The 21,660-nt window shown below is 44.9% G+C and overlaps 1 protein-coding gene across 1 annotated transcript in view; it reads right to left on the minus strand.

The window, feature by feature from the left end:
* FOXO3 (forkhead box O3) overlaps positions 1-21,660 on the minus strand; it is a 125,417-nt gene that overhangs the window by 7,560 nt on the left and 96,197 nt on the right. Inside the window, exon 2 of the mRNA XM_040238552.1 lies at positions 11,044-12,479. Within this exon, the coding sequence (XP_040094486.1) occupies positions 11,079-12,479 (1,401 nt within the window). The 3' untranslated portion in view covers positions 11,044-11,078. The remainder of the gene's footprint in view (positions 1-11,043; positions 12,480-21,660) is intronic.

A 21,660-nucleotide genomic window follows, 5' to 3' on the forward strand; every position in this document is an offset into this window, starting at 1 on the left:
CCAACTAACAATAAATAGGAAGACACTGTCCTGTCCCATCCAGGACTTTCATTAGCAGGGAGAAAATCTACCCCCCTCCCTCCCTGCCCAAGACTAAGTTTGAAATCAGGCTGTTGATGCAAAGAAAATGAAATAGGGAAACCAAATGATAGGCCCCTTCTAAAAATATCTGTGGATGCTGTCATCTGGTCTCTGGTGAGAGTAAGTCCCTCTACAACCTTGGCATCTGTAGGGAAGACAAGTTTCTGCCTAATTATCACCACTAAATCACATGATGTTCTAAGAGAGGGCCACGCCTCCAAAAAACTGTACACAAAACATAACCCCCATCAACTTTAATCTGGGAATAAAACATAAACTGTTCCTGCTGCTGTCCTCCCACAACTAACTCCACTGTGACAAATCCGGATTTCTCAGCAGTGTTTTTATCTTCCTGGCAGAGAGGAGAGGAACAGGGCCCCAGTTCCAAATATGACAGGGAAGGAAAAGGAACCACAGGGACAAAACTCTCCCATCTGCAAATCCACGCAGGTTAGCCACACTTTCCTGGCCAAAACTAAAAGATGCTTGGAGGAAAGTCTGCCTGAAACACAAAATTACAGTGAAATACCACTTTCTTTACTCTTTAAACATAAAGATAATTTAAGCAAAACTTGCAACCCCTGGGGTGAGTTGGGGACTAAACATAGAACATTTAGGATGGAAAAGAAATGAATCCATGTTTGCTCAATGACAGGGAAACTTCAGGTGGATTTCAGAGAACAGGTGTGGGTTTCAGAGAATGAATGCTTCTACCTGAGTAGAGAGCAAAAAAATGCCTGCTGGCCACCATCTCTGCTTCCCCCCAAGGAGGGTCTGAGGGACACCCAATCTATCACAGGCCACAACCATCTGACAGCATCCAAGGCTTCTGCTGGTATCACCCCAGGAGAAACAGCAGGGCTTGGGTAAGGTGGCCCTGTCTGATGTTGGAGAACAGAAATGTCAGCGAGTCCTGTGGAGCTCATCTTTACAGTCCAACTACGAAGCAGCTCAAGAAAACACCTAATGGTGTTGAGGCACAGCACTCTGGCTTAATTTGGTATTTTCTTAGTCTCTTCTGGGTTGGAAGAGGGCAGCACATGAAAACCAACCTGGAGTTCAGGGACCGCAGAGGCCTGGCTGATTAAAATGCAGCCCTCTGCTTGTGAGGCTGGCTGAAGAGAACCACCCTCCATAGTGGCCTGAGAAGGGGAATTATAGGAGGTGCAGCTCTATAAAAACCGTTTGGCAAATGCTATCAACTTGCCATTTTAGACACTGAATAGTTTATGAGAGGAAAGAAAACAGGTATGGAAATTCTGGCCAAATCTGTACTCAGTTGAGGAGGCTCCCTAAAGGAAAATCAGGTTTCCAGGAAGGGCAGCCCATATAATACTCCAAAGCTGTGGCTGGCAGAGACCTGGGGGTTTGGCTCTGCTGACCTCATTCCGGCTTTGCCACCTGATCCGATGGGCCAGGGTCAGTGCCTTGCCTGGCCTGCTCTCCCAATCCAAACATCCAGACAGTTCCTCTAGCCCACCCCGCCCCAGGCTGTCCTCTGCTTAACTCCTAAGCCACACCTGGCCCTGCATCACAGAGTGCCCAGAATGGTTGCTTTTTCACACGTATCGAATTCCCAGTATACTGAGAGCAGAGCAGAGCCTTCAAATCAAACCACTTACGGACCATCTCATTATCTCAAGAGCACTGTCTTAGACGTGGTATTCACCCACGAGAAGCGTACATTCCAGCAGGGACACATTTTCTTGATGTCCCAAGTAGCCTGCAAAGTTGAAACAGAGGAGAGGTGCACAATAATTGCTGGCTGAATAAATGAACAAACGTCATCCTGAAACAGCCCTCTCTTCCCCCTGCCATTTCAAACACTTAGCGCTCTTTCAAGCCTTACAGCTTCCATGAAGCATTTCAAACCTACACCTGCTAAAAGTTAATCTCTGCTGAATCCAAGCAGAACGTACTGCCTGTGGGACAAGACCTAGAACTTTAATGATCCCCTTCTGGAGGGAGGATGGCTTCTTAGATTAAGTTTCTACAACTCACATTTCTTGTAAGATGAAACTTCCTAAGGATCAATACAAGGCACAGTTTTAACACCCAAATAATTCAACTTTTATAATAATAAAATTTTAAATAGTAAGCATTTAATAAAGAATTTATCCTCTCCCATCCTACTACATCCCCTCTTAAGTCCAGCTCCCTGAATTAAGAGTCATGCTACTCTAGCTCTCAAATTGCTGTCACGGCTAAAGAGATTCACCATTTAGAAACAAAAGGGAACTGTAGTCCAGGAGGAAATCTTAGACCCATAAACCATGACCTGAACATCACACTGTTTATGTTTGCTGGGTGTGGGCCCATCCTGTGTGACTCCTCACTGCATTCACTGGCCAGAGGGGGTGAGGGGACAAGTGGCAGTGTGCCGCTACACTGCTGGGCTGGGATGCCGCATCTCCCTTGGGGCCAGGGGCAAGGGTAGCTGCAACGCTCCAGCCCAGCTAAGGGTTCGGCCACCGAGCACTGAACAGCAGGGTCTCTAAAGGCTTCTTTCCCTGCTTTAGCTATGCAGGATTTTGCAGACAATCTAAAAATTTCCAAAAGTGACTCTGAAACTGATCACACAAAATCAGCTATTTTAGTTCCACAAACAGTCCAAGCCCCTCGTTCACCTATAAGACACGACGAGGACATGCAGGTAACACAGATGGTGGCCAAGAAGCAGCACCCACGTCAGTTCAGCAGAGGAACGAAGTGAAGGAGGAGCCCAAAGGAGGGTCTCCAGGGTGGCTCCAAGATGGACAAGAGGCAAAGGCCCATCCATCCTGAGGGCGGCAGTCTGGCGGGAGGACAGATCCAGGAATCAGGCAGAAGCACACAGTGGGCGGCCTGGGTGGTCCTCCTCGCCCCTGACCAGCACTGCAGTGGAATGTGCCTGGAGCTCCCCACCTTGGTGCCCCACCCCAGATGGCAGGACAGCCTGAGATGACCAGGGCTGGGCGGGAGTGCACTCTGGCCACAGGGCCACCTCCACCTAGGGGCCACCTTCTAACAGATCTGTCAGTCACACCACATTTTCTGATTACTGGGCTCCACTGCTTTCCAGTCATTTCTGAACACACAACTGACTAATGGAAGTTACAATTAATTACAGTGCCATGTACACAAATAGAGGCCCAGTGGAAATTAAAGTTCAACCTCAGAACTTCTGGCCTCTTCGTGGTCATTAATTTCCATTAAGGAGTCAAACTGAACACTCTACACAGACATGAATACTTAAAAAATGTCATGGTCCAGACTAGTTTCATCAGAGAGAAAGAGGAGAGAGGAAAGGAGAGAGGAAAAGAGGGAAGAGGAGTGGAGGAGACGGACAGAGAGAGAGAGCATACTGTGGATCAAACCAGGACTTGCAGTTCAAAGTTTTACCCTTAAAAACACTGGAATTATGCTTCATGACTAAGTATTTCTCATCCTTTAATAAATGAATATCATAGATTTTAGCAAAAAAGGGGTTGTTTAAAAAAAGCAGAAATCTAGAATTACAGAGTAGGGTTCACATCTGTTACTGGGAAGAGAACAAAACCCCTGCAACCACGTGGCAGCTTTCCCAGTGGAGTGTTTCAGCTCCGGGCTTGGTCCTGCTTCTCTGGGAGGAAAGCTCCTGGAGAACAGCCCGATTTCTCCGGGTTTTCACTGACCCTAGATTTGGGAGATCTTAATGATACGTCTGACTATATTTCCTGAACCCCAAATTGGGTCACGTTAGCCAGAACGGGGGTAAATCACTAGCTCTTGGGAAGGTGGGGTCCACGGCCAGGCCCCTGACAGCATCGTGCCATTTATCGTGTGGTGATCTTTCTGCTTCCAAGAGGTTCTAGGAGAGCTGGACCAGCTCTTCATTTCTCTATGTGGCTGAGGTGGCCTGGCATGGAGGGGGAAGGTCAGATTTCCAGGCTCCCACCTGACAGGAAGGGGCTCCGCTCACAGGAAGCAGGGAACTGGAGGGTGAGGCTCTCCCCCAGCACAGAGTAGGTATGACAGGCCCCCTAAGGAAAGAAAGCAGAAGCCAGACAGCTAGGATTTCTCAGGCAGTCCTTTTAAGATGCTAATGGAACACTTTGGGTACCATGTATAAAACTTCCCTAATCTACCTGTGGCAGGAGGCCCTTCACTAGTGAAAAAATAGCCTTTGTCAGGGACCCCTAAATTGGCAAGTAGGACTTCTAGGGGACATCAAAGGTTTCATACAACAGCAAACTGCTGTACCTTTTTAATGAAAAGAAACCTGATCGATTCTAGTTTACTGAGGAAAGTGACTACTCTTTGTGCCAACAGCGTTAAGACTGGCTTGGGAGTTTCCTTAATTTTGCGTTAACCTCTGGAGCCATTTTAAGTAACAATAAACATCAAGTAACTTTTTAAAATGTTGCCAAGGAAATTAGGTCATCTCACAGGTAGTTCTTTCAAGAGCGTTTGTGGAGTAGGTTTCCATTTCAGCCCCATTTCACAGACAAGCAAACTGAGACTCAGAGAAATGGAGTGACTTGACTCGATGACACATACCCATGAAAATGACAGCCTTCTGCTACAGATTCATAGGTTCTCTGTTGTACCACAGACATTATTTAACACGGGATGGGCTGCAGAGAAGGCTTTTTAAATCTGCAGGTCTTTTCAGAGCAGAGCCCTAGGGACAGCGAGCTTGGAGCGGGTGGCTGGCTCTCATCCAACTGTGATGAACCAATTCTAGAAATCAAACATAAAAGCAAGTATCCTGCAGGGCTTTCAACAGGAACCAGGATCTGGATTTAGTCTGAACTCTGCCCAATCAGCACGGATCCTATGTTTTTATCCCCCAGCCAAAGACAGGTGAAATAGACCATATGATAACAGAACAGGACATCTGAAAGCAGGACTGTCCCAGAAAACCAAACATGCAAGGTTGCCACTGCCCAATGGGGCCTTCGCTCCAGTCTCGCATGAAAGCAGTCTTCCTCCATGACAATGGTCACCGCCGGCACTGCCCCACATCCCCAGCCAGGGATGACGCCTTGAGGGGAGACCCTACTTCACCTTCCTCACTCCGCTGTGCCTAGAGTACTGCAGGTACTGTATGAATGAATCCTGTTTAATGAACAAACTTGAGCACCTCCACCAACATGGAGCCTACCCTTTTGCCAGGCAGATAGCTCATTCAAGAGCAGAACCCACTCTGTGGCTGAGAAAAGCTTGATATGTGACAAGGTAGAACAAAAAGCTCCAGTAAGAATCAAGAAGGGAAAAAAGCAAAGAAACAATTATGGCTGATTCATGTTGATGTTTGACAGAAAACAACAAAATTCTGTAAAGCAATTCTCCTTTAATTAAAAAATAAATAATTTTTTTTTAAAAGGCAAAGAATCCCCAGTTCTCAAGAGGTTGCTGACCTCTTTCAGGATTTCTTTAGGGGTTTCCTTAGGACGCTGGTCCTATGGTTTCCAGAATAAGGATTTAATTCAAGACATCAAATAAACTTAGGAAACAATGAAATCTGATCCTAGAAAGTTTATAACATATATTAAACTTCTAAGGCTCTGAGAAGTCCTACAGGAAACAACCCTATTTCATTTTATTTCACACGGCATTCCTCAAACATTTGGTCACAGGATCTATTTTCTGTTTACTAACCATGAATAACCCTGAGGATCTAGTATTCTGTGAAACATTTTGAGAAACACCAATCCATGGGACCTCTAAATACCTGACGTGTCCTGAGTTCACAATACAGTGTTTTAATTCATTTTAGATTTTAAAATTTTAAACTTCAAAACAATATGGAGGATGGAGGAGGCAGTATTTTCAAATCAAATGAACACAACAACAAACCAGGGTAAAGCAGGTCAAGTCTCTTACAAGGTGGGGAATCTCCACCTTGGAATGAAAATCCAGCGTTAAGACATGCATCCCCCAAGTCAGGAAGAGAAAGCAGTGCCAGCAAGCATCCTTCTATCAGCCCCAGGCCCAGGCGGACCTCTGACAGGCCAATCTCTCTGGCTACCGCACAGAGGCGGGTCCCAACCCATCCACCCCCATCTCTATACAGAAAGGTACGTCTCTGAGAGGCAGGCCCCTGGGGGAAGACTCCACTCATAGGAAACAATATTTATAAGATGTTGAATACTGAGCATTATGAACACTCTGAAAAGAAGCACTTAATGGGAACTTAGAGTGTACAAGAAGTTCCAGGAGTAGTTCTGGTGATTTTTACTCTACTTCTTTAGCTTCCGCACAACCTCTGTGGCCAGAAGACACCTTTCAAAAGCCATATATACATGCTACTGCTTGAAGGGCCAGGGCCACTCAGGCTCTGCACCATATTTAGCAGGCTGGTCAGAGGTGAGCAAAGCTGCGCTGAAAACCCAACAGGCCCAGGAAGAGCAGCCTCAGTGCTGGTGTCACTGCTTTCCAGGGAAAAGGGTGTGTGTGTGGAGCACACCAGCCTCTGCACAGAAAACTCTTTCCAGGCTCTGACAATTTTCTCTCCCTGTCAACACTACAAAGATCCAGACAGCCATTCTCTCCATGAATGACCATTCAGACTTTGGGTGTTTTAAAACTGAGAATAAAGATCCTTGCAGATGCATAATTCTTGAGGCTGGCACACCATAACCAAAGACTAGACAACAGTTCAAAAGTGTAAGTAACAGGGCCTGTTTTCCATGTAATACACACCACGTGTTACATTCCCTAATGGGAATATCTATAGCAAGAAAAAACATCACATAAGTAGCCCTATAATATTGCCTGTATTTGGTTAGAATTAGTCCTACACGAATATTTAAAGATATAATGGAATCACAGCACTTAAACATTAGACAAAAACAAGTATCAAAGACTTGCTCCTTCAGAGAAGTAGCCTAAATTTAAATTCTAAATGACCTCCAACACTGGCGCCTGCTGTTTCTACACTGTTATATCACTATTTCTTTACAGTTCTATATCATCACTTACCCTTTACTGGGGCCATTTCATGGACAGAATGTTAGGTTTCAGGTTCAAAATTATACATCCTCTATACCCTTAATATTCTATGATTCTGCTAAAAAATACAACTAGTGAGCATAACAAAAAAGACGCAGACTCACAAATACAGAGAATTAGTGGTTATCGGTAGGGAGAAGAAAGCAGGTAGGGGCCAGATAGAGGTAGGGGATTTAAAGGTACAAACTACCAGGTATAAAATAAGCTACAAGGACGTTCCGTACAACATGGTGAATAGAGCCAGTATTTTATAATAACCATAAATGGAGTATAACCTTTAAAAATCATGAATCATTATATTGTACACCTGTTATATAATACTGTACATCAACTAAACTTCAATTAAAAAAAAATCTTATTGGTTAAACAAACAAAAAACAGCTCTCTGATTCTTTCCTCTTTTTACAGATGAAGAGTCATCAGTGATGTGGCCAGTTGGCAGAGACAGGAAGAGAACTCCCTCTTCTCCACATGGGCTCTTCCTGGTTAGTATTTTCCAGTCCTTATCATTAAGTTGTTTAAAATGCAACTAAATATGAGGTTGCTCCCTAATGGGGTCTCCAAATGCCAAAAGATATAGATGAACGAAAGAGCATGTAAATTTAGGCATCTTTTGACATCAAAACTACAGTGAAACTGAAGCTGCTTTCCCGTTGAGAAGAGACACATGACAGTCTCAAGAGGGCTTACTGGAAGCTTAGCCTTGCAGCCAGCAAACTCGCTCACAGACATGCCTGCTGCAGCCTGTAAGTATGTGCACCAAGTTCCACCAATGCCTAAGAGACGAAAGTGCCCTTCACACCCCAGTAGCTGGCACTCATGAAAAGGTACAATTATTTTTTCCTTTTCCAGATAGATCCCTAGGTCAAAGGATTTCACACATGGTCTAAAAGGAATGATATGTGTGAAACACCCAGCCCTCCAGAGAAGCATCTTGCCACAGCTCTCCAGCAAGATTGTCTGTCAGCTAGACAGACCTGCTCCATTAACTCCACAACCAGGCAGCGCCCACTCGGGGTCATGTGACCTTCAGTTAGCAAGACAGGGATAGAGTCCAGAGAAATACCACAACTACTGGCTTTAAAAAAAACAAAGTCAAACCAAGAAAGTCATTATAGAACAAGTCTTGGGAAGCTGGGTATGCTAAATTTTGAAGTGGGTTCTGAGGGGCTGGGAGGACCAGGAAAGGGTCAATGCAAGGGGTCCTTGAGAAGTGCCTGAAGCAGCTGTTTTTGTGTGGGTCTGGCTGGTTTTCCCACCCCTCTGCCCTGGGAACATGTTCCTGTGAGTCGGGGGTCTGTGGGAGGTGAGCCTAGGGGCTGAGGGGCCAGGGGCACTGCTGACCTTCATGGACGGCGTGAAATAGGTGCTGCCCGTGTTCACTGCATGTGAGCCATCACCTGCAGAGACTTAAACACCCTGCTGGTACCTCCCCCAGCCACGCCCCAACCCGGCGCTTTTAAAGTCTCTTCAGGTGATTCCTGGAGAAGGAAATGGCACCCCACTCCAGTATTCTTGCCTGGAGAATCCCATGGACGGAGGAGCATGGTGGGCTACAGTCCACGGGGTTGCAAAGAGTCGGACACGACTGAGCGACTTCACTTCACTTCACTTCTGAGATTATACTCTGAGGCCTGTTTTGTGAATTCAGGAGCATCTTCAATAAAGTGACAGCAACAAGTTAAATGTAAAAGCAAAGAATACACGTCAGGCCACACGTGACCCTGGCTGTTTAGAGGAGCGAGCAAATCATTCCAAAGCAAGATGGAAACTCTAAAACCCTAAAACCAGATGCTCACAGCCCTTCACTGTCTTCCGTATGTTTCTTCTCTTGCTCTGGTCATACTAAGCTGGTTTACTTTCAGGAAAATTTATTTTCAGGTGACTAGTTTTTTTTTTTTTTTACTGAAGAAGCTATATTCTCAAAAAAAACTTCCCCCAAAATGTTTTGAGAAAAAGATGACTAATGGCCCTAAGATTCTAATATAATAATAATAAAATGTGTAATCTTAAAAGTAGTTATTATCAAAATAAGAATGCTTTAAATAAATTTTTAAAATTTAAGTATTTAAATCTCCCTTAAGATATTTTTATATAATCTTTCAGAATTACACACACGCACACACACACACACACAAGAAAGGTCTGCTATTCAACTAAAGGAAAACATACACTTGAAACATCAGGAAAAAATTGCTACCACATTTTCTTCTCTTACTCTTCTCAGTGAACTAGAAAGTAGGCTCCTTACAACCAAACCAAAATTAAAACCTACTCAAGTCTTTAGAAGCCACAATCACATTCCTCTTCTTAAAGGAAGACAAACTATCCTTCTAAAAGCCAAATACCTAAATTTCTCGAGGCAAGTCCCCACCAGCCTGAGTTCTGGCAGCATGAAAGTGTGTCAGCCGCCTTAGCTTCTGTTGCAGTCTTTTTACCATCTCAAGGGCTATTAAGTGACTGGAAACAGATGTCCGAGTGCCATTAGGGGCCTGCTTCTGCCGGGAAAGTGGAGAAGCTGAGCATCCAACACTCCTGACACTCCCCTTTGCACAACCACCCACGGCTGATGCGCTCACCAGGGGAGGCTCCTCCAACTCCTGAGCCAGGGCAGAGGGGTAAACAAGGCTCAGGCTCTTATGGCTCTGAATCTCATTTCTCTTTCACACCACTTAAAGAGTATAAGTAGCTTGCTGATGGTACCAAAAAAAGGAACCGAGACACAGAACAGAGCCCCTAAACATGGGAGCATCTGAGGGTGCAAACCTGTTACAGTAGAAGACCCCAGGGCTCTTTCTACTGCTTGAAGAGGAGAGTTTAGGGGCAAGCTGTGTATTACCCGCTACTCTGGCTCCAGTTCAGAGTGCTTCCCATTTTTATCATCTGGCCATGATAATGATAAGAATGATCATGGTTCTAGCCATTCCAGAAACAGAGATTCTGGGTTCAGCTGGGTGACCTTGGGCAGACCACTTAACCTCTCTGGGCTTCCTGCTTACTCATCAGTTAGTGTGCGTACCTAGTTACACCGAACATAGCCCACTTCAGATTTACAAAGCACTTTCACACCCTTCAGTACATTAGATTCTAGCAGTAACCCCATGAAGTAACAGGGGCTGTTATCCTCATTTTATAAAACTGGAAACTGAAGCTCAGAGGCTAAGTGACACACTCTAGATGGCAGTCAGAAAGCAAAAGAAGTGAATCTGAGCCCCCGACTTCTGATTCTAATCAAATGCTTTTCTTGCCACATCATGTTGTGTCTTTTTGATTCCAAGAGAATTAAAATGCCACAACTTAAAAAAAAAAAATCATCTTTCACCATTCACAAATCATGTCACTATTTGGAACCTGACATCATTTATACACTGGGAAAAAGAAGCACATGAATAAATGCTCCCTCACATAAGAGCTTCTGTTTTCCATTTAATTCTTTTGCTTTTTAAAACTGCTTAGATGCTGAGTGCTAATAAAGATGCTGAGTACTACTAGTGAAAAATCGAAAGATGTTGCTTCTGGTGGAAAGAGTCTAGAAACATAGTCTACAGTTAAATTAGAAGCACCTAAAAATTGTTACTTTGTTGGAATAAAAGACACAGAAACCATCGAAGATGGACCATGGCAGTGCTGGACCAGAGGGTCTAAGAAAGTCCTCTGGCAGGGTCCTGAACCATGACGTTTGTATGGCCTAAGGTTCCTTTCCTCCCTGCCCTTCTATCCTCATCCATCCATCCAGTAGGGGTATCTGCGTCACAGGTCAGCGAGGGTGACTGGATACAAAGAAAAATGAAACCTCTGAATGTGTGTGTTGGTTTTACTGGCAGTAAAAGTCCTGAGCTGTCAGCGAACTGTGGAAAGGGGCACCTGACAGCCCTATTTGTTCTGCAGGTACAACTCGGGATGAACTGGCTGGGGGCCAGCTTACTGCACCATGTAAATAAAGGCCAGCGTCCCCCACCACCCGCTCTGTTAATACTATGCACTGACCTGCTCTGCCCACTTCCCCTTTCCTCAGTGAGCCTTCAGCCTGGCACCCAGCTCTGAGATGAGGCCTGCTTAGCACCAGTGAAGCTCCCCACGTTCAAACCAACAACGTTCTGTGTGGAGATGAGGGAATCAAAGTTAAAATCCAACCCATCAGCATCCATGAGTTCGCTACGGATAATGGACTCCATGTCACATTCCAAGCTCCCATTGAACATGTCCAGGTCCAAGTCGCTGGGGAACTTCTCGTGGCCCATGACTGGAAGGTTCGCACTGGTTGAGTACAAGGAGGAGCCTGAGAGAGAGTCCGAGAGGGTTTGCATAGACTGGCTGACGGGAGACTGTTGCTGGTGTTTGGCTGACCCGAGGCTGCTGGAGTCGCTCAAGCCCATGTTGCTGACGGAATTCGACAAGGCACGGCTGCCACCGAGAGCGCCCTGGGTTTGGTGCTGGTGGTGGAGCAAGTTCTGATTGACCAAACTCCCCTGGTTAGGCTGGGCGGCAAAGGACATCATTGGGTCACTGCGAAGCATCACGTTCCGGCGGGAGTTCTGGGCGGACACAGCGGTGCTGGCCTGAGACATCAAGGGGTCCGACTGGGTCATCATGACATCGCTGTGGCTGAGTGAGTCCGACGTGAGCAGGTCCTGGAGTGTCTGGCTGCCATAGTGGGACATGGAAGAGAAGGTGGCTGGCTTGTTCTCTTGAATGGTCTGCATGGGAGACTGGCGCAGGGAGTTCAGGGACGAGGGGCCAAATACCGCGCTGCTGAAGGAGCTGGTGGGGGAGCCCAGGCCGGAGCCCTTGGTGGTGTATGGGAAGCTGGAGCTGCGCTGCATGAGCGCCCCTGGGGGCGACGGCTGGGATGCAGGGAGCGTGATGTTGTCCAGCAGGTCGTCCATGAGGTTGTCGGCCAGCCCGTCGTTCAGATTCATGGTGCCCGCCATGTCGGTCAGCCGGGGCAGCTCCACAGTGCACGGCTTGCTGACGGAGGGAGACAGGCTGGCCGAGCTGCTATAGAGCATGGGGGACAGCGGTGCGTCATCATCCTGGACGTCGTCCAGCTCTGCGCTCGCCAGAATGGGGGACAGGCGGCCGCTGACTGTGCTGGCGTTGGAATTGGTGCGCGAGCGGAAGTCAGTCCACGCGTCCAGCTCATCGCTGCTGCGGGACGTGGGGCTGCCGGGCCACTTGGAGAGCTGGGAGGGACTGTCGTCGGCTGACTCGGGGGCAGCCTGCAGGGCTGCCTTCTTCTTGGCAGCACGGCCGCGGCTCTTGGTGTACTTGTTGCTGTTGTCCATGGAGACGGCCCGCCGCCGGGGTGCCTTGCCACTCTTCCCGCCATCAGGGTTGATGATCCACCACGAGCTCTTGCCGGTTCCCTCATTCTGGACCCGCATGAACCGGCTGTGCAGTGACAGGTTGTGCCGGATAGAGTTCTGTAGAGAGAGAAGGGACAATGCAGATGAGCCGCAATGGTCTAACTGAGCACCCAGGAGAAACAGTTACTAATCTGACTCAATTTTTAAAGCAGCCTCAATTTCAGAGGCTTTAAAAAAAGGCATTTGCATGAGTCTCCTTGGCTTGGGATTAAATGACAATATTGTAGATGGCATTTTCATAGTCAGGGTGTGGGAGATGGTTTCATATTCAGAAGATGCGGGGGACTGTAGGACTTCACAGGTTTCATTGTCCTTTCTGTAATTGTACTTCCTTTACTGAAGTTTGCACTTACAATGTATTACCACATCATCTCCCCTTGCATTTTGCAACAAACTTCCCTGGCTCTCTAAGGGTGATTCATCACCTACAGGGCTATTTTATTCCATTTTGGTCCCTTCCTCCTCTAGTACAGAGGCAGCATCTACCTTTTCTGAGCTACTTCTATTTAGAACTGGTGTGAATTTTTACCTATCTTTTCTCTGACTCCACCTCCTCCTGCCACAATTTCACACCTGTCTCACAGGCATAAGAAAAAAATGGCAGAGTAAGATTTGCTGAGTTGACAGAAGAAGTAAGGCAAGTCTCCCATTCAGAAAAATTCCAGCTAATTTATTCAGACACTCCCTCCTCAAGGCAATGTGAGCACAGTAACTTCCTTCCAAAGAGCACAGTGTGGAAAGGGGAGGTGAGGGAGAGTAACTTTACAGTGAAGAAACGTGCCAGCTCAGCCCGGTAATCAAGGTCAACATCAAAGGGCAAAGTCAGATTGTTGCTGTGCACTCAAAACAACATGATGAAAACGGCACCCTCCCCTGTGGCCTTCCTTCCAAAACCCATCACCTCATTCCAGTAGTGAGAAAAAGAGGAAACAAGTCCCAAATAAGGAACAGTTAAAAACGCTTGTCCAGTTCTCCTCAAAACTGTCACACCCACAGGGAGCCTAAGAGAAACATGCTGACTAAACACATTGTGGAATCCTGGATAGGATGCTGGAACAGAAAAAGCAAAGTATACGGCAAAAGCTAAGGAAATCGGAATAAAGCACAGACCTCAGTTAATACTAATAATGTATCAACACTGGTTTATCAGTTGGGACAAGTGCACCAAACTGATATCGGATATTAATAACAACAGGGGAAACTTGATGTGGATAGCCAACATCAAGAACTTTCTGGGCCAGTCTGGTAACTTCTCTGCAAATCTAAAACCATTCTATATTAAAAGGTTTATTCTTAAAAAAAGGAAAGATGAGGGCAAAATATCCTCAAAACCCTAACAATTGCTCCCATCTTGCAAGAATCCCCCTCCTGATTTAGGGAAGCCCAGTTAACAGAGATGACCCTGATCCAGCCCCGTCTCTGTCACCGACCAACCATGAGACCTGAGCAAATCATTCAGTCTATGTCCAACAGCTTCACTCCATTTTCATTACAGCCATAGCATCTGAACCATCCCTCTCTGATAGGGGTGACGTAAGAATGATGTATGTTAATATACTTCAAAAGCCAGTCACGCTACTAAGTCAGGGTGTTCTTACTGCCATTATAAAACACAGAGTACATGACAGACAGAGCTCATTGCCTGGGGAGGTCTCCTTCTATTCTGTAAAATGCCTCGTGTGCTGTGAAAGAGAGGAGCTGATGATGGCATCTGCCACATCTGGAACAGCACCTGCAGGTCAGATGAGTTTTTATTTGCAAGTTAAAGACAAAAGATATTGCCTGCTGCTGTCTATTAAATGCAAACCATCCTAAAAGTTACCGTAGTTAAAAAAAAAACTGGCAATCACCAACTGTATTTATGTAGAAGATACAAATACATGTGTTCTACCAGAATGTTTTTAAAACACAGAAAGTCAGTGGGATTTCACCATACATAAATAACCCAAAATACTCAGAGTGTTTCTGTGTATATATGTTCCCATGCAAGGAAGTCCGACAGCTCTGGCTGGGCAATGAGCATCACCAACCATGGGTCATAGCTCGGCATCTCTATGACAGGCGTAAAGACACGTTTGAGAGGACATGCTCAGTATCTGATGAGCCAAATGGTGCCCAGTAGACTATATACCCAGCTTCCCTTTCACTCTTTTGGTTTTTTAAAGAATAATGGCATCTCTACTCATGGTTCAGAAATTACATTTCTTTAAAAAGTAAAACACTTTCTTCATAAAGATATGAAGCATGCTTTTAAAACTCACTCCACAGGGTTCAAAAAGCAGGCAAGTGCACAGTGATTCTATTACTGAGTACCCAGGAGACTAGATATATGAACCACAAACTTAAGCTCAAGCTTCTGGTTAGGAAAAAAATAGGCTTCCGTTCCTGAAGCCCTGTGGGGGCGATGTGGACACTGATTGAACCGCCCCTCCCGTGGCCAGGCCCCACTGCTCCAGATTTTGGAAAGAGTTCATTCATACCAACACCCAGCAACAAAAATGACCAGTCATAAATATCCAGTTATCCACCCTTTAAAAAGCATTTGTGGACAATTTTTTAAATGAATTTTTAGTTTCACCAATTCCAAACCAAGCAGAAATGAAAATGTTAACCCTTTAGAGACCTCCAAAATGTCCTATATGGATGGTCATCTATTCTACAACTCTAACCCTAGTGATGTATGTAATTTTTTTAAATTATAAGCCACCATTGGTTAAAATTTGGAGAGAGAAGCTAAGCTTCTGTAGGGCCTTGTGGGAAAGGGGCTGAAACACCCTCACAGAAGACAGAACCAAGGACTGTCAGACCCGGGCCCTAATTGCCAGGATGAGGAATGGAGCTTGACTGACTACAAGAGTCAGTTCCTGGGTCAGTGCTTTTAGATTCCTCATCTCTAATCTTCCTAACAAACCACAAAGTCAATGCTCTCATCATATATATGAAGCCTCAGACTGAGAGAGATTAAATAACTTATAGAAGGTCACACAGCTTTAAACCGAAACTTGTTTTTCCAACTCCACTCCAGTGCTTTCTCCCAACCTTTCCTGGATCTGTCACCAAATTATACAGAAGTCATCATTTAACTTCTCTGAGCTAACATCTAAAGAAAGACATTTATTTAAGAAAGACGAAGGATACAAAGGCATAATCTTATGACTATAATTTTGTGAAATAGTTAACAGTAACAATTTAGTAGGTCTTTCCTAAAAATGTTTTTAAAACAAAGTCTTTGCAAAGAGTAATCCTATAGCCTGCGTTTGCATTTCTTTACTAAGGTGGCCATCACAGCATTCATCCTAAAGAGAGGGCAGTGTTTACCATACAAACCCAAATAAGCTACACTTAGATTCTGAACCAAAACCCAATTTATTAAATGGGTGATCAGCTTCAGTGTCAAATCTTAGTTCAACTCTTGCTTTAGAGGTTACTAATGACAGAACACATTCCCTAAGGCATATCACCTACGCGACACTCAGACAGGATTTTCCAGTTTCATTACTAAGACAGTGCAAACAAAAACTATGTCACAATCATCCTCATGGTCCCTAGCCCTCCATTTATGCAATCCATAATCTGAAGCGGTGGGGGGACATTGACAAAGACCCATCAGTACGGCCCCCCGTCCATTTCTAGCTCAAATGCCCCTCACCCTAACAAGGTCAGATGTCAGAAATGTAGTCTGCTTTTTTGCCTCACAGGTCATGATTCTAATCACCAGGTTCTCTACGTTTTGGTGAAACCGGAAAAAGTAAACATAAATGCCCGAGAACGTATCAGAATTGCAGTGTTTCCCCAACACCTTCCCTGATAATGGAAGTTAGTGGTGATATAATTTCTGTAAGATTTCAAACTGCCCCTCCCTCACCTCAAACCCAGGAAGGAAGAAGTGGAATTTATAAAAAGAAACCAGCCAATTATAAAATCCTTTTATAATGTGTAGTTTAAGTTCTCTAAAGACCTCTTTAGTCGGGGGCTCTAAATTAAATTTCCAATGTATTTCGTGCATGTTAAACTATAAAACTGCTGTTAAAAATATTCTATGCTTTTCCACTAATTCATCTATCATACCAAATAGTCTAAATTTGTAAGATATAACATTAGTTTGAGGGTTGGGAGCTGACAGAGAAGGAGGAATGGTTTGATAGGACTAGAGAGATTTTTCTAGTCACATCTAAATACACATTTTGGAAAACATTGTGAGGTCCTTACGGCTAAGGTGATAAGGTAAATATTACCAACCAGGACTCCCGCTGCTAGATCTCAGGCCATTCTGTCATCACATTCATTTACTAGAGAAGCCAATAAATTACTATAACCCCAACCCAAAACCATGTGAATAGTTCTGCTTATTTAAATCCACTACTAAAATTTTTTTCTTCCCTGGTAACTCAGACAGTAAAGAATCTGTCTGCAATGCAGGAGACCTAAGCTCAATGGGGAAGCCCCCTGGGGAAGGTAATGGCAGCCCACTCCAGTATTCTTGCCTGGAGAATTCCATGGACAGAGGAGACTGGCAGGCTCCAGTCTATGGAGTCACAGAGAGTTGGACACAACTGAGTGACTAACACACAACACAACTAAGAAATTCAGAGATTGATGAATTACAGTAAACTAAACATTTCTATGAAGAAACTTTTGTCAGGGACAAAAATGCCAGTGTTTGCCTGCCCACCCCCCCCCCCCCAACCAGGGCCCAAAGACGTAGAAAACCCTGAAAACAACTGTAGCACAAGTTGTCTGAAGACAGAGCAGAGATTAAGAATAAATACCCTTTGATTCACTTTTTATGTCAATTTTCTCTTTTACAAAATGATTTCTACTGAAGCAAGGCCTACTCTGGGGCAGAAAAAAACAGGTGTAGGTAATTAGCAGCAGAGGTGGCACAGCTGTCCTGAGTGACTGCAGCTGTCATTGGTGGCCTAGCCCATCAAGGAGGGGTGCACAGGTGCGTGGAGGAGGAAGATGTGCCGACATTTCACAGTCACACGCACTCACATTTTACAGTCAGGCTGACTGGCCATGTGGTCCAGAGCCTAAGGTTCCCTTGGCCTGGCCCTCTTTGAAGAAATCAGCATAAAGATGACTATCCTCATCCGAATTTGGTCATTCTTGTTCGTGCTATAATGAAGACAGTGTTCTAATGCAAGACACGTTTATCCCTAATGCTAAAGTGCACAGCCACTACATTTATGCCAACTGGCTGTGAAGATAGATAGACCCCAAACAGATTAGATCAGGTGTCATAGAGAAGCTGCCTGAAACAAGTAAGTATTCCACCAATATTTACAAAGTGGGTAATTCACACATGCAATTTTTTAAGGTGGCCAACGGAGGGAGGTAGGCTTTGATGTCAGCCAGGTCGGAGCTAGAATAGTGGCCTAGGCGTGTGTCCTGGACAACTGAGCCAACTTCAGTTGCCCCTTTTATAAAATGAGAATAAAACCACCATAACTCTAGGATTTTGGGGACGATTAAATGAAAGTGTGCATGCAAGTTACTCATCCAGTGCCAAGCACAAAAAGCAGCTCTCAACTGTCAAGATTCCACACACGGAAGCAGTGACATCACAAACGTTCACTTACTGTTTTCCGAGCATCATATGCTTTAAACCAGATGAGGGTGGCTCCTTTCAGGAAAAGATTTCAAACTTGTAAAAGTATTTCAAAGTGCCGTGCTGCTCAGGAGTAGCTGGTAATTTCCCAACTGTTGCTACCCTGTGTCCGCTCCAACCCCTTCCAACCCATGTTTACCTTGTAAAGACTGTCCACTAACCCAGACACCAGCTGCATGTGCTTCCCCTGGAATACAGAGAGGGTTTTGTCTGGAAGCAACATGTGGTATCAATTTATCTTTCTCAGCAAGGGCAACAAGGAATCCACTGACTTTAAAAATAAAAAGTGAGTTGTGTAATTTAACTCTTAAAGGCCTCTACCTTTCTCAGTCACTTCCTTTTTTTGGTTATCTCAAAATGAGTTATGGTTGTCAACTCCCAAGCCAGACCCACTGATGTCCACCAAGCAGACTGCAGGCAGTGCCCTGGTCCTCATGAGAGATTTCAGTGGGGATGATCTATAAAGGACTGCTTTTAAATCCAGTGCTCATCTACGCTGCACACAGGACCAGTATTTCAAGTAGTATTTCTTGCTTTGACTTGTTATCACTGATAGTTCAGAATGGGACTGCCAAAGACCTGAATTCTAAAATATGTAACTGCTGAACAGTTGACAAAGGTCATGGGAAACCCAGTGGAGACCCAGGGAGCTGTGCACCATAGCAGAACTACGCAGAGACAGCTTCGGGAGAGATGCTGCCTTTGACTTCTGATGATAGGCTCTTTCAGAGGCAGTTCTCTGGATGATGCCCTGATTTCTCTTAGGTATCAGTTCTCCACCCTGGCTGCCTCTTCCAATCAGGTGCAGAGGCTTTAAGCACTCAGTCGTAGAGACTGGTGTGAGTAAGCCTCGGGGAGGCACAATTTGAAAGCTCCCCAGATTATCAGCTCAGAGCTGAGAGTCCCTGGAATTTCCCCCTTACGTTTCTGCTGGCTGAGACTCTAAGCTAAAGATTCCTAGTCTCCCCAGGTCTGATGACACAGCACAGCAGATGTTCTTTAAGCCCAAGTTTCCACCATTTAGAAGATAAGGATGAGAATCGGGCTCACAGATTAAAGCTGTGTTTATACGCAGGGAGTAAAACGGAGAGTTAGAGCAATCTATCAGATCACTGGAGTCCAGATAGGGTTTCTTCCTAAAAAAAAAGAAATAATAAGGTGGGGGGGAAGGGTTGAGAGTTGAGAGGGAAGGGTCCTTGACCTTGCACTACCTTGTGGACGGTCATCCATCCTGCCCTGTGCCACTTCTCCACCCAGCATGGATAAGCATGGACAGAAAAGAGGCAAGAGGACTTTCCCAAAGGTAGTAACTGATACAGGCCACAGAAGGGATGGGCTGGGACTGTAATTGATCCCTGTAATTCTCAGAGCTCTCCCTGAATTAGCAATGCAACCTCACATAATCCCTTTTATAAGAGACTGTCCTTCAAATGAAATGCCAAAGATAGACTGCATAAAAATAACCACTGAAAAGGCCGTACCCCAATCCTGAGATACTTATTAGCTTCCATTGTTAAGAATACAGCAAAGTATTACTTAATGAACTCCCTTGAGACAGAAAGCACATGATTTTAAGCAGATCATCTCAAGAACGTTAATAACAACCACACCGTTTTTCCTTCCTCGACTGTAGGAAACACGACGTCGCTGCACTTGGTGCAAAGACCCTGGATGGAGGGAGGTGGGGAGTGGACACTGCAAAGGGCCAAGAAGGGCCCATCTGAGGGAGAAGAGTGAGGGCTGGGCCTTCTCATTAGACAGTAGACATTTAGCTGGCTTGCCTTCTTCTACTACATTTTATCGACTTTGGGGCTAATTTGTTCAAAAGCAAGTACACAAAGTATGACAGCATAAAACAGACTTGAATTCAGAGCCACTGTTTCTGACTATATGGAATACCAACTATAATAGCCTTTCAGACACATAAGAAAAACATTCACATAAAGGACTGCATAATCAACCCTGATGTGTAAGACAAGTTCCAGGCTAGTTCCACTCTTACGTTTGTCTAAAACACTAAAAGTTTAAGCTATTAAAGGACTTATTTTTAAAAGATGATGTTCTAAAATAAATATTGTCGGGAATTTGTCTGAAGGATTAAATTTCCAGCTAGAAACAAGATTTCCGTTAAATCTGTTGACAGTCCTCTACCCATAGAGATCTCCTTGGAAAACTAACATTTGTTTCAAGTTTTTCACACAGTAAGCAGCAGTTTCTGGTTCCTTGTTTGGAGGAATAAAATAATAACAACCTGGTGATCAGTAAAATGAACCCATTTCTTACCCAAGACAAATGAGACACATGAAGCTTTCTTGGTAAAAGAAAGGCTTGGCAGACAATTTGCTCTTCCCCTCAACTGAACAAGAAATCCTAGATGGGAAGAAATTTCTCTTAAAGAGCTACTACGCTATTACAGACAGTTTTGTTGGGTTTTCCAGTGTGGGTTTTATTTTCATATTAATTTTTTTTTATTTTTTTCATTTAGCAATTTTTTTTCAAGCCCTTCCACAGCTGTTTCTGCTCTTGGAGGGCAAGAGGGAACATTCCATTCCTCCCAGCCAAACCTGCACTTCCGGCACACAGAGAACCCTGGCAGCCTTGCACCCTCTGCCCACACCCACTCCCCTCAGCAGCCTCCCCACCCCTCCGGCTAGAAGCCGCACGTCCTCCTCCCCACCCCCGAGGAAGCAGCAACTAATGCACGCAGTCAAAGGAAAGACAATCTCCAGAAAGTAGGTTAAAGCTGCAGCATTTGGCCACCCCTGCCCTCTTGGTTCCAGGTTTCCTCCTGATGGGACTGAATCCCTTCCCCTTCCCATAAGGGGCTCGGCAAACACATGCTACTTAAATTCTCCTCCCCGGTGGCTCAGACGGTAAAGAATTCACCTGTAATACAAGAGACCCAGGTTCAATCCCTGGGTCAAGAAGATCCCTTGGAGAAGGAAATGGCAACTCACTCCAGAATTCTTGCCTGGAGAATCCCATGGATAGAGGAGCCTGGCAAGCTGCAGTTCATGGGGTCGCAAAGAGTTGGACATGACTGAGCAACTAACACACACTTTAAGACCGTGCAGGACAAGCCACACAAAGTCGATGCTTCAAAGGGTTAAAAACCATGACATAAAAGAACATTCCTGAAACTGACTCTGCAAAGTAGAACGAAGTAGAACAGAAATAGCTTTGTTATTAACAAAATTTTCACTTAAGATTAAAAAAATAAAGCTGCAAGTTTTTTCAGTTTGAAAATGTATTGTGGGTGGAAATGGAGAGAATAAAAGGGCATTGGAAATACACATCCAGAATTCAGGAATGCATTGGAGTTTAATCACTTTCAAGGCATTATGTAAGTGATCATCAGGACAGGAAGTTCAGTAAAAGGTAATACTGTGGAAAATGGAGGGCTGCTAAACTCATCTAATAACAAGCAACCTTAACTTTACAGTGAAAGAAACTGAAGACCAAAGAGATACAAGGCATAGCTAAATTCAATCAGCTAGGAGGTGGCTGCCAAGCTGAGACAAACTCAGATCTCCTGGCCTCTAGGTGTTACAGTAATACCACCCAGAAACACCGTTAGTCCCAGTGTCTAGATTACCATGACAACTGAAAAGGTGAGATGAAGTGCAT

The sequence above is a fragment of the Oryx dammah genome, unplaced genomic scaffold (assembly GCF_014754425.2).
Source record: "Oryx dammah isolate SB20612 unplaced genomic scaffold, SCBI_Odam_1.1 HiC_scaffold_4, whole genome shotgun sequence".
In the NCBI taxonomy this organism is placed as follows: domain Eukaryota; kingdom Metazoa; phylum Chordata; class Mammalia; order Artiodactyla; family Bovidae; genus Oryx; species Oryx dammah.